This window comes from Parasteatoda tepidariorum, chromosome 11 (genome assembly GCF_982258835.1).
Source record: "Parasteatoda tepidariorum strain Cologne lab strain chromosome 11, Ptep-v5.0, whole genome shotgun sequence".
In the NCBI taxonomy this organism is placed as follows: domain Eukaryota; kingdom Metazoa; phylum Arthropoda; class Arachnida; order Araneae; family Theridiidae; genus Parasteatoda; species Parasteatoda tepidariorum.
The window spans coordinates 35,557,552-35,575,171 of NC_141765.1; the positions used below are offsets into that span (position 1 = coordinate 35,557,552).

The following is a 17,620-nucleotide window of genomic DNA, read 5'->3' on the forward strand; positions in this document are numbered from 1 at the left end:
GAAAATAAAGTTTTTATTTCTTCTTTTTTTTTTGAAAAATAGCTTCAAAATTGAAAAAAAAAAGTTTTTATTTTTTAAAATTACCAAAATAACTTAATTTTATTTTCACAAATGTCTAAATTTCAGAAGGGGCGCCGCACATTATTCACCCCTTCAATTGAGTTTCAGACAAAAATAAGGTTTTCAATTTCAAAAATGACTTCAAAATGGAAAAAAAAATTTTTTTTTCCTTCTAAAATAACTTTTTATATTTTACTTGACTTTATTATCACAAATGCCTAAATTTCGGAAGGGGACAAGCACATTATTTGCCCCCTCAATTATTTCAAGTGTAAAATCGAGTTTTTGATTTCGAAAATAACTTCAAAGATGAAAATAAAGTTTGCTTTTTTTTAAAATCTAAAATTACCTATTTAACTTGACTTTATTTTTATGAATGTCTAAATTTCGGAAGGTGCTAGCAAATTTTTGAAGAAAATAAGGTTTCCAATTTCAAAAACTACTTCAAAATTAAAAAAAAAATTTTTTTTTTCTATCATTTTATTCTTTTACAGTCATTTTAGTTGGAATTTACTTGACTTTATTTTCGCGAATGTTTAAATTTCAGGAGGGGTAAATCATATTATTCGTCAGCTCACTTAAATTTCAGAGGGTGCTGATCGCGAATTGGCGATCGCAACACTCGAACACATCTGTGGGGAGACCGGTTAGCCCTTCTCCCTCCCCTCGCCTCCTCTTTTCAGTTGCATAGGAATGTTCTTCGATATTTTCTCTTTTCTTAATATTTTACCTTTTTACTAAATAAAAATATTTTTCAAAATTCCTGTGATACTTTTCTTTAGAAATATGTTTAATGTAGTTTTCAGTTCTATATAGTTTTCCAACCTAAAAGATTTTAATCTGTATGAAAATCAAGAGAGAAACTAACGTACTTCCTTCCTCTATGACTTTCCACAGGCTAATGGGGAAAGCATGTGAAGTGTTTCCATAGGTAGAGCGTTCTGCTTTACGCCACCTGCAGCCCATTTCGATCGCCAATTCCACACAAGCCTCCAACAACACAACCTCCAGGGCCGAATGAACATTTTTTACACGCGTGTGCGTCTCTCATCTCTCCTCTTCTATGTTCTCTGTTGCGTAATTTTAGGTTTTCTCTAATTTTCATGCATTTTCATGCAAATAAATGGAACAAGTGTTTAAAAATTATAATTGAGAAGTTTTTGTAAGAAAAAGAGAGTTAATTTCTTTAAATGAGCAGATTATTTTTGAAGGAAATTTTCTCAAAGCAGCAAAAGCGATTGTTATTGGTTAATACTTGACTTAAAAGCGATGATTGAGATAGCCCAAATGCAACTTATACTGGACTTCCTAGCTGCAAATAATAAAGGTCAAAGCGTAATAAAGGAGTCTGAAGATTTCATTTTGTACACAAAGGAGGTCACGGGTCGAAGTGCCAGTGCGAAGTATTTAAAATAAATTAAATGTCATGGTTACTTAATTAATTCCCCTTTTGATTATTATTTTTAAAAAGGTGCTCATTTTAACTAATAAAAATAATGATTGAAGCGAAGCTGAAGCCTGATAGCTCATTAGCAGTATCTGAACTTATAATATCATCCTGTTCTGGTGCTGTGTTGACTTCCTTTTTCGGTATATAAGTGCTTTTCAAATATGTATTTTTCTTGTTTAAGGATTTGTATTGAAGGATATATATGTATGTTAGGATATGTTTCATGCATTGGATCAGTGAATTTGATGTATTTAATTTCTTAAATTATGTGCCTTTAGGAATTCCAAGATCATAATATTGTTAATTTATCATTTTTCAGCATTTATTTTTCTTTTATATCTTTGAATCAAATATTTTTCTGTTACATGCTAATTATTTGGATTTTTATCATAACGGGGAAATTTCCGTATCGTAATCTGTGGCAGTATAATCATCAAGCCTTGGCAACTTCCGGGCAGCCGCCCCCAAGATACTAAAAAAAATATTGTAGAAAGGGACCAATTCGAAAAATATACCTCGTAGCAACCACGGGTAAACACTCTATGTTTTTTAAAAAAATTGCTAGTTTGATATATATATGGCACCTTGGCGATTGTAGTTGGGGCAACAGATCACAAAACGGAAATATCCCCATAGTTGATAACACTTGGCCATTCAATAGGCAAAGTGTCGCCAACCTCTTGGTGACCGATTATGGTATCACGATTGGAAGGGGGAGAGAAAAGGCACTTCTAAGAGGAGAGGATCAAAAAAAAAAAAAAAAGAACAGTGTTATCGTCGTGATTTCAGAAACTGGGAAGAAATTGATGTATGAAGGAGAGAAAAAAACATCCCATGCAGAATGTTAACTTAGGAATAAACAAGTACAAGAGTGAAACAAGAATAATGAAATAGAAAATTAAAAATAAACATAAATAAACACTTACTTATAGAATCTCTATTCAAGTAAGCTAATCCATTTGGAAAATGTTAAGTTGCTTCTATTTATTTGAAATATAAAGTTCAGCAAACGTAATTATTTTACATTTATTGCATATTATATACTATGCTCTTAAGGGAACATTCATGTTAATATAATTATAATTATTAAAAAACAACTAAAATTATTTTTTTGCTAAGAATAATGAATCAAACTAAAATTTCGGCCAAAAATTTCTTAGATAAGCCTTGATTTATGGTTATAGAGTTCTAAAAAAATAATCATTAATACTGAATACAGAATACGTTTTTTTTCAATATTTAAACATTATAACACTTAGTATACAATTTTGCTGTAATATAAACAAATTAATTGAAAAGAAAATGTTTTTTTTTTTAAACATTAATTTCATGCAAAATTATACTAACTCTATTTTTATTATTTTTTTTAAAGCAACAATAATTAGTAAAAGTAAAGACACATTAATCTTATTTACACACAAAAGTTTTAAAAATACAACGAAAAAAGCTTGCATCATTAAGGAATATACCCTGAGTAAAAAGAGAAGGCAAAAATAAATTAATAATTTTTTAGATACAGATCTTAAACCAACAAAAAAATGCCTTTGAAATTAAAAAAATATAATTATTAAGAAATAAATACTTTTTATAAATTATTAATTTAAATAAAAAACCTTATTGAAGAAACACATTCTGCTGAACTTTCAACACAGTCACAAATGACGTAAATGAAAGAAAAAAAAAGAAAGAGGCCTGTGCTTTTCGATCGAACGAATCAGAACGTTTGCCTAGCATATTAGGTGGAAAACTGGCCAAAGCATCACATGATCTGGCTCTTAGAAGAGTTAAACTCTCCACCTCTTAGGATTCCCTCCCCCCATAAACAGAATATTTTCAAATGTTCTGCAACAGGACTTATTAATTTATGCAAATGTTCTGCAAGCATTTCACAGCGAAAAAATGTCAACTTTAAGTTAAAATACTATGTTTTCATTTATTAAAATACAGGATCAAACACAGATACACTACATTATTTTTTAAACCAAGGCAAACATTCTTGATTTGTTACTTTTTCAATCACTTTTGAAGTATGAAATTCTGTTAATGAGGATGATGAATTATTAATAAACTGCCTATGATATGAAGGTCCGAACATTAAAATGAGCGCTGTCTTAAAAATCTTTTGAAGCTGCAAGTGCCCAGATGGTGCACCATTTGCAAACACAAACATTCGGTGTTCTTTTGATTCAACAACTTCTTCAATCGTGGATCCCCACGATTCACAAATTGCTTTTGAAATGGGAATGGAAAATATAAATGTCATAAGCGTTATGAAATTGGAAATCTCTGAATTTAATTGTTTTACAGCTTGCTTTAGAAGCTCTTTTGATAAAAATGGTGATCAATTTCTCCTGCTGTCTGCTAAAAACTGATACACCCATTTTATTAAAATGCTATAGCCAAAAGCTGATTCATTAATTTCCTCCTCAGAATAGCAAAGATATGGGAGAGGGAGATTACTGATAAATGTGCTGAAATTTGTGCAGGGTGTCAAATGTTCCTCTTCTAAAGCAACATCATTCCTGGAAAACAGCAAGTGGTTAAAGCTAAGGAGAATTTTCATTCGTTTAATGACAATATCAACGTTTTCCTCTTTTTTCAAACTATATTTTATACTGTTCCAACATGGAATAAATGTAGATTATCATTTGCATTGCATTTGAGGAAAATATAGAAAGCTCAGAATTATTTAAGGCAGAGCGTAGTCTTTTGGAGCTAACAGGCAAATCTGGCAGAGGAACTCCTCTTATCCATACTTTCCTTGCCAAACATTTGTGATGCACTCTTAGTATTTTTAAATAATGAAGAAGGCAATGACTTCACTATATCTTGGAATTCTTCTATGCTTTCTACATTTGAAATGAGGATAATGTGAAAAGAAGTCTTCTCTTTTATAATGTGAAGAGAAGTCTTCTGGTTGCTGATGTGGTCGGCATGTTCCCATAGTAAAAGGTCTGAAGTCTGAACCAGTTTTGATTTACATGCTAATAGGGAAATTACATCCGAAAATAAAAGAATACGGAATAAGTTTCTTTTGCACAACAATTTGTGCCTAAGGCCATCATTTCCACTTGTTTCACAGGCAGCAACAAGGGCTTTGTAATCGTTGATGAAAGTGATGAAAACTTCTTTAGAATGGAAGACAAACTTTAAGATTTTAAAAAATTAGGCAGCAGTATCATCTGCACTTTGTAAAACCAATTCATACTGACACTTGAAAAAAATTAAATAAATTTTTTTTGAATTGAATTGTATTTTACAGTTTTCTCAGGATGTTGTCACTGGTAATGAAGTTTTAAATGTTTCAAAATAATCTGCTCATCACATTCAAGGCAAGCAACTCTATCACACTCACATGCAGATATTTTACTGAAGTTTGTTTTAGCAGATGTTTCAAGTTGTGATACATTGCGCAGATGACCAGCATAGTTACAAAAGTCAATGGGAAAGTATCCTATCCTGATCTATTCATTGCTAGAGAGGAAAGTGGGGGTGATGGATGAAGTGGGAGGAAATGTTCTGCAAGATTATGAGAGGAAGTTTTTAAACCTTCAGGTCATTATGGTCCACAGAAGAATGTAAGAGTTTAGGGTTGGGGATTGCTCTGCAAGACTACTGGAGGCAGATGGGTGTGGGAGGTTGGTTTGCAGAAAAACGCTGTCACTTATTCAAGATGCAAATTGTTCTGCAGGACTTCAATTGTTCTGCGACGTACGTCACAGATTTAGGCACTTTCTGCTTCTGGGCCCTCCCCTTCCATGATAAGTGCATAGTTTGCTCCAAAAAACATCTATTTTAAAATTATAGAAATTAAAAATACTGTTGAATCATTACTGTATCAATCATTCATCATTACCTCTAGGCAACAAATTTGTAAATGATTTGCAGAAAATTAGAAAAAAAACTATTTTGTAAAATCCCCTTAAAATATAAATATAAAAAACTCCCCTTGTTGCTGGAGAGTAACCATAAATCTTCAAGTTAAGCACATAATTGTTCATAAGAGCATTCCACAAATACTTGAATTTTTTATTTGACAACATCATCATCAATCAAACCAATCCCCTAAAAGTTTATTATTAAAAACACTAAAAACTTAAGAAAACTGTAACCATAACAAAACTTCAATTTCTGCATCAAACTCTACAGAAAACTATAAAAAAATTTACTCATCTCCCAAAAAATCCTAAATACATTAAATAAAACTCTTATTTAAAATAAAAATATATTAAAAAAATGCATCAATCAAATTCACACAAATGCAACTCAAAGTCACTTCACGAAACAAAAATGCCTACCAAAACAATCAGTCTGCAGAAAATTAATGTCAAATTCTATCTAAAAACCAAAATTTAAAGATTTAATTCCCATAGTTAATGTTACATAGAAAAAAAAAACACCAATAAAACATTCATTATGCCAATCATCTTCTCCCATCTACACAATCTGTGACATCTATCTGCGCACATCATCAAATTTCTACCTCCAATACATTCTCCGCATTTCTCTTGTATGCCCAATTACAAAACTGTCATAAACATTATCAAAACCTCAAATTTCAACCTACTATACAACCTCATTTACATCATGCTATATGTACGATTTTTCCATAATTACATTTACATCTCCATGATGTTTACATTCTAACAAATGCCAGACTATTATTATCTATCGCTGAACTTAATGATAACCCCCCTCTCCCCCCCCAAAAAAAGTGTAGACAGGTCTCCTGAATCTATACCCTTTAAGTGTTGAAGAAATAGATTAATGTTTAGAAAGTTCTTTTTTCTTTAATTATTTATTTTTCCTCTTACTCGGTAAATTTTTCCTTACGACCATACAAGTTGCCAGCTCTGTATATGTGGCAATAATTTACTATTTCTTGATGTCTGTTACCTCTGAAAGTAAAAATGGACATTATTGTTATAATAACGTATAATATAATGTCTATTATTTTATTTGTTTTTTTAAAAAATGTTTTGCCATTCATTCTTTTTAGTAACTCCTTTTGATGTTGTTAAAACACGACTTCAGGTTCAGATTAAAGAAGGAAAAGCAGTAAAGTCATTATGCACTCCTTATAATTGTCTTTGGGATGATTTATGTTACAATGGTAAATGTGTTTCACATTGTAAAATGCATTTCAAAGGTACAGTGGTGAGTATAATTTCTATTCCTATATTTAATAAAGAATTTTACTTTTCCCTTAAAAATTTCTGAGAAGCAAATTTAATTTCCTGAGCATAAATGTGTATTAGAATTATATGCATTTAGACAATCAGCTATTTTATCAATGATAAACTATTGGGTATTTTAATAAAATTAGATAAAACTAGATCCTGTATGGATTATTTTCTCGATTTGTTAATTTTTGCATCCTTGAGCAGTATTTCTCAGTAAAATATTTATTTTCATTATTTAATGGTATGTTGTGCTTAAAATACTTACAAGAAGTAAAAAAAATGCTTCAGTCACTCTTTGTAATTAAGTTATATCATTAAAAATATATACCGTATTTTTCGGCAAAAGCGCCGCTTCATCGCAAGCACCGCACTTCGATGAAAATGAAATTTTAAAAAAAAAAAGTTATTGTAAGCGCCGCAATGCCGCTAAACCGCGCATATCAGCATTCTTTTAGAAGAGACCTTTAAATTACCATTTAGAATATCAGTATAATAAAAAATTAAATTTTTGTATGCATTTCATAAAGTAAAGTTTTAATTTCTGAATTATAATAAAAAAATTCTCTTTCAGCAAAAAAAAAAAAAAAAAGAAAACAACGAAACTATATAAAATAAAGTTGTTCTTACCAGTTGGCACCGCGCCATAAAATAAAAATTTATTAAAAGAAAGATTTTAAAATAAAAAGATTTTAAAATTTATTACCGTTAACAATTTGAGGAAAAACTAATACATAATAACGAAACAGCTAATAATAACGAAATAACTAATAATAACAAGAAATAACTAAGCAGGCCCCAAAAAAATTCTGAAGGAATGACCGAAGGGGAAATAAGTTTCACTTTCACAATCTTTGGGGGTGGAATTTTAGTGGGTAGAATGCCCTCTCCTTCAATGGATTTAACCCAATGTGACTCAACTTAGAAAGAGAGGCGGCCCTGGTGTACCCCACCTCCTCCACGTGTCATTTCTATTGGAGCTGTTTAGGAGGAATCAATCAGTTATTTTTTTAAAGGGGTTGGGGAAAAGAAAAGTATATGGGACCCCTAATCCAGCATTCCAAAATTCGGCACTTAATCTGATCTAATCTTTTTCTTTTTTTTTTTAAGAAATTTATATTGATAAGACAAAAAAAATCAGCTATATTCTTTTTATTTGGAATTTTATTCTGTTGAAGGTACGGTATCTTTTAAAAATAAAAATAAAAATGAACGGTATCTTTTAAAAATAAAAAACAGATTTAAAAAAAAAAAAAATCTGTGTCAAAGGAAACTTCTGTTTCTAAAGCAGTTTAAAATAAAGTGAGAATTAAAAACACCTGCATTTCCAATGAACAAAATAAAGAAATGGAAGTTGGAAAAAACTGATCAATCAATCTTGACAGCTGTGCTTTACTGATTTGCCCCCACATTTCCCTCCTCTGTTTGACCATAAATTGGCCACACCCAGTTGACATTGAAACTACCACGTGGACAACAAAATGAATTCTATCCCGTTTGCGGTTTTTTATTCGATTCATAAATTTTTTTTTTATTTTGCCGCTTTTTATTTTTTCTTGTTAATTGTTGCTTGCTTGTTTTTTTTATTTTATCGTTATTAGTTTTTAGCTTGTTTTTTGTTGTTATTCATTGTTAGTTTCTTAGCATTAATTGTAAATTTTTTTTTTGTAGTTCCCTGTTAGTTTTTTTTTTTTTTTTCTTCTTGCGAGGTAAGCGTCTTTTGTTAAAACAAAATGTTATCTAAAAGAAAAACCGAGAACTATGATCTCGCTCCAAAGAAGAAACGATTATTTCTTCTTCATAGGAATCGGATTATTTCTTCTTGATTACATTATATAGATTATTATTTTGATTAGTAAAATTTCTCTTAAGATGGGTCAGTTTTAAATTCACCCATCATAATCTACGATCGAAACTTGAATAAATTTATTGGTTTTTCTGAAATTAACAGTGGAATTGAATTAGAGTAATATTTGGGGGCCATATTGGAATTTCTGAAAGAGATCCGAAGTTCGGCATTTCGTCAGTCCCGTGAGTGTCGAATTTAGGGTCCTATTCTTCCTTTTCTGTTCGTTCAATTGACAAGACGCTAAATAGATTTCTAGCTTGCGATTTTTCTTTAAGCTGGGGGTGGATACAAGATGCATACCTTTTAAATTTTCTCCTTATGCGATGTTTTTTCAAAATTTTTATTTCGTTTATTTATTTTCTTATAGGCTGCTGCCGAAAGTTTGCAGATCGCGATACGGCGAATATTTCGTCGACTTCGTTATTAATTTTTTTTAATAGTCTTTCTCTCAGAAAATTAATTAATCTTAAATAACTTTCCTTGACAAATTTTTTGCTACTAAAAAATATTTCGTCGGAAGCGCCGCTGCATCGGAAGCGCCGCATGTAGGAAAAAAACAACTTTTTTTTCGATAGCGCCGCGGCTCTTCCGCCGAAAAATACTGTATACGTGAAATGTTATTACCATCCATTGTCCCGAACACACACATCTGAACTTTTTAAAGAATTCACTATACTATAAAAGCGTTGCAGAGATAAATGCATACATATTCTATTGTAGTATGAGTGTCTACTTGATTGTGTATAATCAATATTCTTAGAATAATTTGTTGATTTTGTTTCACGCCTCATTTTGTATCTGTCCAACTTTTGTGTAATTTTAGTCCCAAATTATGAAAAGTGCCTGTAAAACACTTTAGATGGCGCTAATTGAATAAAATGTAACTCCAAGGTAAAATAGAGTCCTCTTTTCTACAGAAGAGTAAGGTTTAATTGCAGTACCAATTCTTTTATGGTTTTCGTAACCTGTAATTAAATTTTTATCTACTTAATTATCTATTATATGTTTATTATTTCTGTTATTTTTTGGAAATTATTGAATTTAATTGCTTGTGAAGAAAGAAGAGAAAAATTAAAAAATATATTTTGTCTGATAGCAAGATATTAAATGAATTCTGAAAAATATAAGCATATATGAAAAATTGTATTAGTACTTTGCATCGATTAAAAATAATCAGATTCAACAAGGAATATGTTTTTTCTTTGATAAACGCTTTCAAACTTTATTTTCATTTTTATTCTAACGAAAACCACAATTCAGCACATTCATATTCAGCTTTTGTATAACACTAAAATTAAGTTGGTAACATAGCTGGCTCCAAACCTGTAAATTCAATTATCTGGCATAAAATAAAATAAAATATTAAGACTAGTATTGATGAAACAATACAATGAAAAAATTTCATACTTCATTCATTAAATATTTTCAAAATAATTAATAGTCTTTAGTTGATTAATATGTTTACAATTGCTAATGAAATTTATTCAATAAGTTTTAGGGGTCTGCCAAAGAAAGATTGATCATTTATAGTTCCATAGCTGAGTAAAATTGGGAAGTGTTGACCTAAGGGACTGTAATTACTTTTGAAAAACTTGTAATGTGCTTCATTCATTTGGTTTTGTTATTGCATGTTTAGTTCTTTTTTAACAGATTTCAAACAATAATAAAAAAAAACATTATTTTACATGAGAACAGTGTTCGTCAATGTAAGAATGCTAAATTTTAAAACTTCAGTATAAATTTATGGCTGTTATTAGTTTTATAAAAATATTATTAATTTAAAGTTGAAATAATCCTCATAAAGTGTTTTGGTAACTATCAATCTGCTTTTTGTTCCAATGATAGTTTTGATTCAGAAAATCAAAATATGAACTTTCAAAAGTAAGACTAAAAATCTAAAAAATTGGTCTTTTTTTCCCGAAACCTAACTACATTTTTATATTCGTTTTTAAATTTTCATTTTAAAATCTTGATATTTTTGTTTTTTCTTTATATTCTTATTATGAATTCAGTAATTTAGAATGTTTGCATAATTGTTTTAAGTTATAATTTTAACAGTATAAATATCTGAATTTTGTAGTTTTGATTACGTTTTTTTCTTTTTTAGTTTTTATAAATTTTTTTTAAGTATAAATAAAAATGTGGTTATTTGTTTAAAAAAAGAAAAGAAAGAAACTTTTACACATATTAGAAATTTTCAGTTTTAGTTTTAACTACTCATTGATATTTCTTAATTTTAGATACATTGTATAGATTTAGGTGATAAAAAAAGTTCAAGAATAAAAGTTTGACTTGAACAAAAAGTTTCAAGGAAATATAGTTTTCGATTGAAGTATAGTACTGAGTTAATGCGTGCTTATTAACAGGAAGAATTTAAAAGGTGAAGTATTTTAGAAGAAAAGAATACCATGGGTACAGCTAAGAGAGAACCACAAAATTAATGATGATGTACTGATTAATGATTTTCTTTTTATTGATTCTGAAGCTGCAACCACAGAAGCATTAACTGAATCAGGTATTTTGGACAGTGTGAAAAATAAAAACAATACGGCCATAAATTGTGAGGAAGACGGAAATGATGAAGAAATCACCAAACCTTCATATGATAAAATGTTAATAATGTAAATGTAAATGATAAAATCATTTGAAACAATTCAATAATAAATAATAATTTACAAGATCAAGGTGTATTAATTGCTATTTTAATTAGGTCTAGTGTTTATGAACTTAAAACCTGTTTTGTGTTTAAGTATTTCAAATGGTGATTTTCTATCTAACGAATTTTCAACACAGCGAACTTTTTATTGAGATTTAGCGACTTGTTAAATAGAGGTTCGACTGTCAGTGTTAGGTTTGCTAGAACTTTTTTTTGCATATCTTGTGAAACTGATTTAATTTGTAGACATTACACATTAAGTCTATCAAAAGTTGACATTTTATTGAAGAAATCAAAAATCCCGCAATAAACACATAAAAACAAAGTAAAAAAGTTAGCTGAAATTTCATGTTGTAAATCTTAAGTTGGTCAGTGGGTTGCAGTTATTTAAGATAGCAATATACTTTATATCTTTTGAGATAGTTTGATATATATACTTGGGGGACTCTAGTATAAGTTGTGATAGTTTCCAAAATATTATTTTTATTTTTCATCCATATAAACTTTTGCTTTCTAATGTTTTTAGGTGATGTGGGTTGTGTAAAGGAATATGATGCTTTAAAGTCATTATTTTCTTCATGTATTTTTAAAGCATTTAAGTGAGAGGACTGTAATGATATTTTCCCATGCAATTACAATATGAAACTCTCTCTAAATTTTTATTTTTAAATTTTTTTTTTCTTTGTTGGATGTTAATTTGTATTTATAAATGTATGGTTTTACTGTAAAAATTATCAACATTAAGTTAATTATAAGTAAGGCTGCAAGTTTGTCGCGGGAAAAAAGACCCCAAATTCGCGGAAAAATTGTGGGAAATTTTGAAAATTACATAAATTTTAAACATAAAAAAATTTATTTTTTAAATGATGCAAAAGACAGAAATTGTGCAAATAATAAAAAAATCTTACAAATGCACAACAAAAGTATTTCTTTGAATTTCAAGCAATATTAATATTTTTATTTAAATGAACAGAATTTTGGTACAAAGTATTGTACATTGTCAGATTATTCTCATTTATCCTTCGTCTTTCATCACTTAATACATTTTTATGCTTAGAAAACGATCTTTCTGCGTCAACGCTGTTTTCAGGCACCGACAAACTTCGAATTGCCACTTTTGGAACGTTGGTTCTTTGATTTCCAAAACTCGATCAATTTTCCTTCACCAACGCGCAATTCCTTGACCGTTGCTTTGTAAGAAGTAATTGCTGTGAAAACTCAAACATTCTACATTCAAACTACTAGTTACAAATCCCTACTAACTACTGCCCCCCTTCATCTAAGAAACTGATCCATATTTAAGAAATCACAAGAAGTCGCCTAGGAAAAATTTACTGGATATGTAGAAAGGCAGTGGAAATTTCATTGCCCAGTGCAATAGCATGTATAACAATTTTTCTGTCTAAGATTTGATTTATAACATTTTCCTTCTCTTGTGATTCCAATTTCTTTTGTACTCTTACTGACTTCAGGAAGGTAATTACTTACCCTCCCTAAGTGTAGAAAGACCACCTTAGTTGACAAGATTGTGATTATCTCTGAACTATTTTCATGTCATTTTGCTATTGATTCACTCCCCTAAATATCTAATCAATTTTACATGTTCAATTTAAGGTTCAGGAAAATAAAAAATTCTGTTTAATAAAAATAATAAATGAAAAAAAAATCAAATTTTAAGCAATTTTCGCTAAAGTCAAGACATATTGAGAAATTCGCGGACCGCATACCTGCAGCCCTAATTATAAGATACATTATAAACAAGATTTTTCTATATTACCTAAGGCAAAAGTTAATGTATTGACAAAATCACCCTCACATTCTTTATTAAATAGCATTATTGTTGTCAAAATAATGGGAGTTTAAAAAGAAATTCTTAAAAGCTTAATAATTATCAAGCTTTTAACACTTTTTTAAACTACTTCTGAAATAACTTTAAGAATGCTATTGAGTTTTATAAAATCTGTTTTTTTTTTTTAATCATCATTTACTGACAAAAGAATAAAAAATACTGACTAAATTCATAAAATTATACTTTCTATTTATTGTATTGTATCTGCAGTTTTACTATTCTAAATGGTAATGTATCTACAAAGTGTTCAGTATATACAATGTTTAAGCCATTTATTAAATAATTTAAAAATTTTAAGTAATAATTGTTTTGCTTAAAAGTACTATATTGTTACAGCAATTATTTCTTGTTTTTATAGTTAATTGACCTTTTTTTATTTAAAAATTAATTGAAATTATTCACAAGAAATTTGTAAAAAATTTTTTAAATTGCAATATCTCTTTTGATATATTTCATATGCTAATAGGATGTTATGCATGTTGTAAAGACATTGATGTAGCTGCAAATTGGGCTTTAGCGTTAAAATACGATATGAATAATTTTTTTGGAAAAAATATGTAGATCAGAACATTATTAATAAATATTTCGAATACAATCGAGGATGATTCTATTGTAATATGAAACTATGCTACGTGGTAAAAGCTATGCAAAAAGGTGATGCTATAGAATATTTTTTAAAAAAATTAATGAAATACGGATAATTGGAGCAATTTTTTAAAGAAAAAATGTGAGTTATTTTCAGCAACCATTTTTGAAAATTCTGTAGATCAGATGGCATTCACAATAGCTTTGGGACATGTACTCATCAACTTTGACAAGAAAACTGGTTTACCATGAAAGGGAGTATTTTCAATGGCAAGAAAATTATTAGAAGTTATTAAAATGTTGATGAAGGCTACTCAAGAATGCATTTCCAAATGGAATCTTCCATGAATGATTGATACTTTAAAATTATTTATGTTATCGGATACTTAAATTGATGAGTGTATAAAATCATTAAGAAAAATTGTATTTACACTCGAGAAAGAGGAAATGAATTAGAGTAATTGTTAATTTTTTTTACATTGATCTATAAAAACTAGACTATATATAAATCTTCAGTACAATATCTTAACATTTCATATTTGACTAAATCAAGTTTATTAAAATGTCTAATATTTTTTATAAGACAAATGATACTCTAAAATTATTTATGTTGTCTGATACTAAATTGATGACTGTATAAATCATGAGGAGAAATTGTATTTACACGCAAGAAAGGGGAATTGAATTAGGTTAATTATTAATTTCTTTTTTACATCGATCTATTAAAACTATACTATACATGAATCTTCAGTACAATGTCTTTATCTTTCATATTTAACTAAATCAAGTGGATAAAAATGGCTAATGTTTTTTGTGGGGAGGATATACAGCAACAGTTGAATTACTGCCTTACAGGAGCTTTTCAGCATTGTAAAAATGATTTTACTACAGTGGAAACTTTCAAGCTCAGAACGTTCATGAATTTAGTGCAGGAAATGGTCCTTTTGGTCTATTTTAGAAATGAACCTGCCAAAAGACTCTACTCTTTTCAAGGATCATCACACTCAATGCTTGAATGGCAACAAAGAACAACTGCATCATCTGTGCAAAGATGTTGCCGACATAGTCAACCCCACAGTCTTTCGCATGGATGTGGCGAGTTGGAAAGCGACTATGCACTATGTGATGCAAGACCTACTGACTTTAAAAGATCCCCTATTGGGTGTCTGATCACCAGCTCAAAAGCAGTTTTTTGAAAAAGAATGCGGCATCACCTTCGTACGACACGTAAAAATCAGAAGGACCTTGAATGTACTGTTACTGGCACACAACAACTTATTTGTCACTTTTGCTTGTATGGCTACCAATGCCAGAACCATTGCGGTACAACAATTTTGGATTCTTCAAAGAGTGACTGTCAAGGAGTATTACCCTCAGGGAATCTTAGTTGCCCATCAAGTATTTTAACTGGCCCTCTAGCAGAGACATTTTTTGCTGATGTAAATACAATCAACATTTGTTGGATTTCATCAGATTGATCCTTGTGATTTATTTTGCCAGGTTAATCGTTGTGTTTCATTTTGCAGATTGATCCATGTGACCAATATGTTTTCTTCTCATCAAGACTGAAGAATATTTGGATTTCTTAAGAGGATATCAGATTCTGAATCAGCTGTGAGTGAGTCCCTTCAACATCAACCGGGTTTTGATGAATGCCGATTTATGTCAGTTGTGTTGCCATCTGAGAAAAGGAGTAATGTTTTTTAAACTGAATTATCACTGCACATTTCATTTAGATTGATAAGATAGTGCTGCCAAGGCTGCGAGTTTCTCATATACTTCTGAAACTCACAAAAGACTCTCCACCCGTCTAGTTATGGACGAAGGAGGAAACCTATGAAGCATACAATTGTATGAAATGAAAAAGAAAAAACGTGAAGTAAATATAATACGAATATGTTGTAGCATGTTATATGGAATTTTATGTATGGTTATAGCATGTTATATGGTTTTTTATATATGGTTATAGTATATTATATGTTTTTTTTAAATGTTTTTTATGTGTGGTTTTTTATATATAGTTATGTTTTTTTTTATATATAGTTAGGTAAACAGGATTATGTTGTGAATATGTTGTATCCAATAAAAACATGTTTTAAATCTTGTATTATTGTATTGTAATAAATGTAATTTTTTCCTTATAATTTAATATTTTTTATTATTAAATTTCAGATTTATATATATATATATATATATATATATATATATATATATATATATATATATATATATATATATATATATATATATTATATATATATATATATATATATTATATATATATATATATATATATTATATATATATATATATATATATATATATATATATATATATATATATATATATATATTATATATATATATATATATATATATATATATATATATACATACAGTGCAACCTTGAAAATCCGGACTGTTGGGGGGTTTGGAAGATCCGAATCTCCGAAATTTCCGTATTTTAGATACATTACTTAAATTGATAGAATTATTGAAGTTTCGAATTCGCGATTAAACGCGCGTGTGTAGACCTCCGACGCCAGTTTTCTTCCTTTACAAGGAGGAAAAACAAAGTGGTAGAAGAATTCCTCCTCCTGCATGCCCTATCTATGGAAGAATATAGAGGAGAATCCCCTCTGTATTCTTTGTTATTTATACAGAACTGATAAGAATGACTGGAATTTCCTTATCAGCTCTGAGCTTTCATTCACTCCCCATGCCTACCTCTTCATCTACCGCTTAAGTGGAGTTGCGATTTTGAGCTCTTACATTTAAATGTATATTTTAAGCGATTTTTAAAAAAAATTTTTAAAATTTTTTTTTTTCTGATGAACTGGACGCAAGAGTCCGAATTTTTGAGGTCGTACTGTATATATATATATATATATATATATATATATATATATATATAAAGTGATGGCCGAAAGCGTAAACATTTTTTGAAAGTTTCATGTTTTTCACTTTGTGTGCATGTAGAATATAATATTTTTCACTTAAATACAAACGTTTATATATCAAATTGAAGGTAATTTAATGTAGAATTCAATAATAAATACAGTATTACAATATCTATATTACAAAACTATTAATAAGATCTATCTTAGATTAAAATTTTTCTAAAGTGATACTTACACAATCAATACTTAGTAGGATAACCCTTATTTTTTAAGACAGCTTCACAACGTCTTTTCATCAACTGAATGAGTGTTTGGAGTTCATCTTTCGTAATCACATGGCGCCAAGAAACAATTATAGCTTCAATAAGTTGTCTTTTATTGGATGGATGTTTTTTTCGTTCAAGAATTTTCAAACGTCGCCACAAATTTTGAATTGGATTGAGATCAGGGCTGTTTCCTGGCCATGGTAACATATCTATGCCTTTATTTTGAAACCATGATTTGCATACTTTTGCTGTGTGGCATGGAGCTGAATCTTGCTGAAAAATAAATGGTGCGTGGTTGGGGAAGAGATCCCTGATGGAAGGTATCAATTTTGGTTTCAGGACAGTTTTGATGAATTTTTTTGGCATTTAGGATGCCACCAATCACTTGAATTCGGCCCACACCGTCTGCAGACATACATGCTCAAATCATGACATTTGTTCGTTTTTTTGTAGTCGCTTCAATGCAATCAGGATGAAGTGCTTCACCTACTCTACGTCTCACATAATTTCTACCATCACTACCAAGGAGCGATATTTTACTCTCATCGCTCCAGATTACTTGCTTCCATTGATTTTCTGACCATTTAATGTGTTCTTTTGCCCACTTAACTCGTTTTTCGTGTTGCTTTTGATTTAAATATGGTTTTTTCCTTGGAATTCTAGCTTGTAGTCCAAATCCTGATAACCTTTTTCTTATTGTTCTTGAACTTACTGCAATACCCGCAGCATTCATTTCACATCTAATGGCATCTGATGAAATTTTTCTATCTTGAAGGCATAGCCGTTTACTTTTTCTATTGGTAGTAGCACTTGTGCATTTTTTCGA

General features: G+C 29.6%; 1 protein-coding gene across 3 annotated transcripts in view; it reads left to right on the forward strand.

The window, feature by feature from the left end:
- The first annotated feature begins 1,033 nt into the window (after positions 1–1,033).
- Positions 1,034–17,620, forward strand: part of LOC107443699 (solute carrier family 25 protein Shawn) — a 47,460-nt gene continuing 30,873 nt past the window's right edge. The window contains exons 1-2 of one of the 3 annotated variants that reach the window (XM_043042115.3): positions 1,034–1,650; positions 6,510–6,667. In XM_043042115.3, coding sequence (XP_042898049.1) covers positions 1,557–1,650; positions 6,510–6,667 — 252 coding nt within the window. In that variant the 5' untranslated portion in view covers positions 1,034–1,556. Of the gene's footprint in view, positions 1,651–6,509; positions 6,668–15,155; positions 15,509–17,620 lie in introns of those variants that run through there. The other 2 variants (XM_016057649.5, XM_071187784.2) reach the window with 2 other exon arrangements.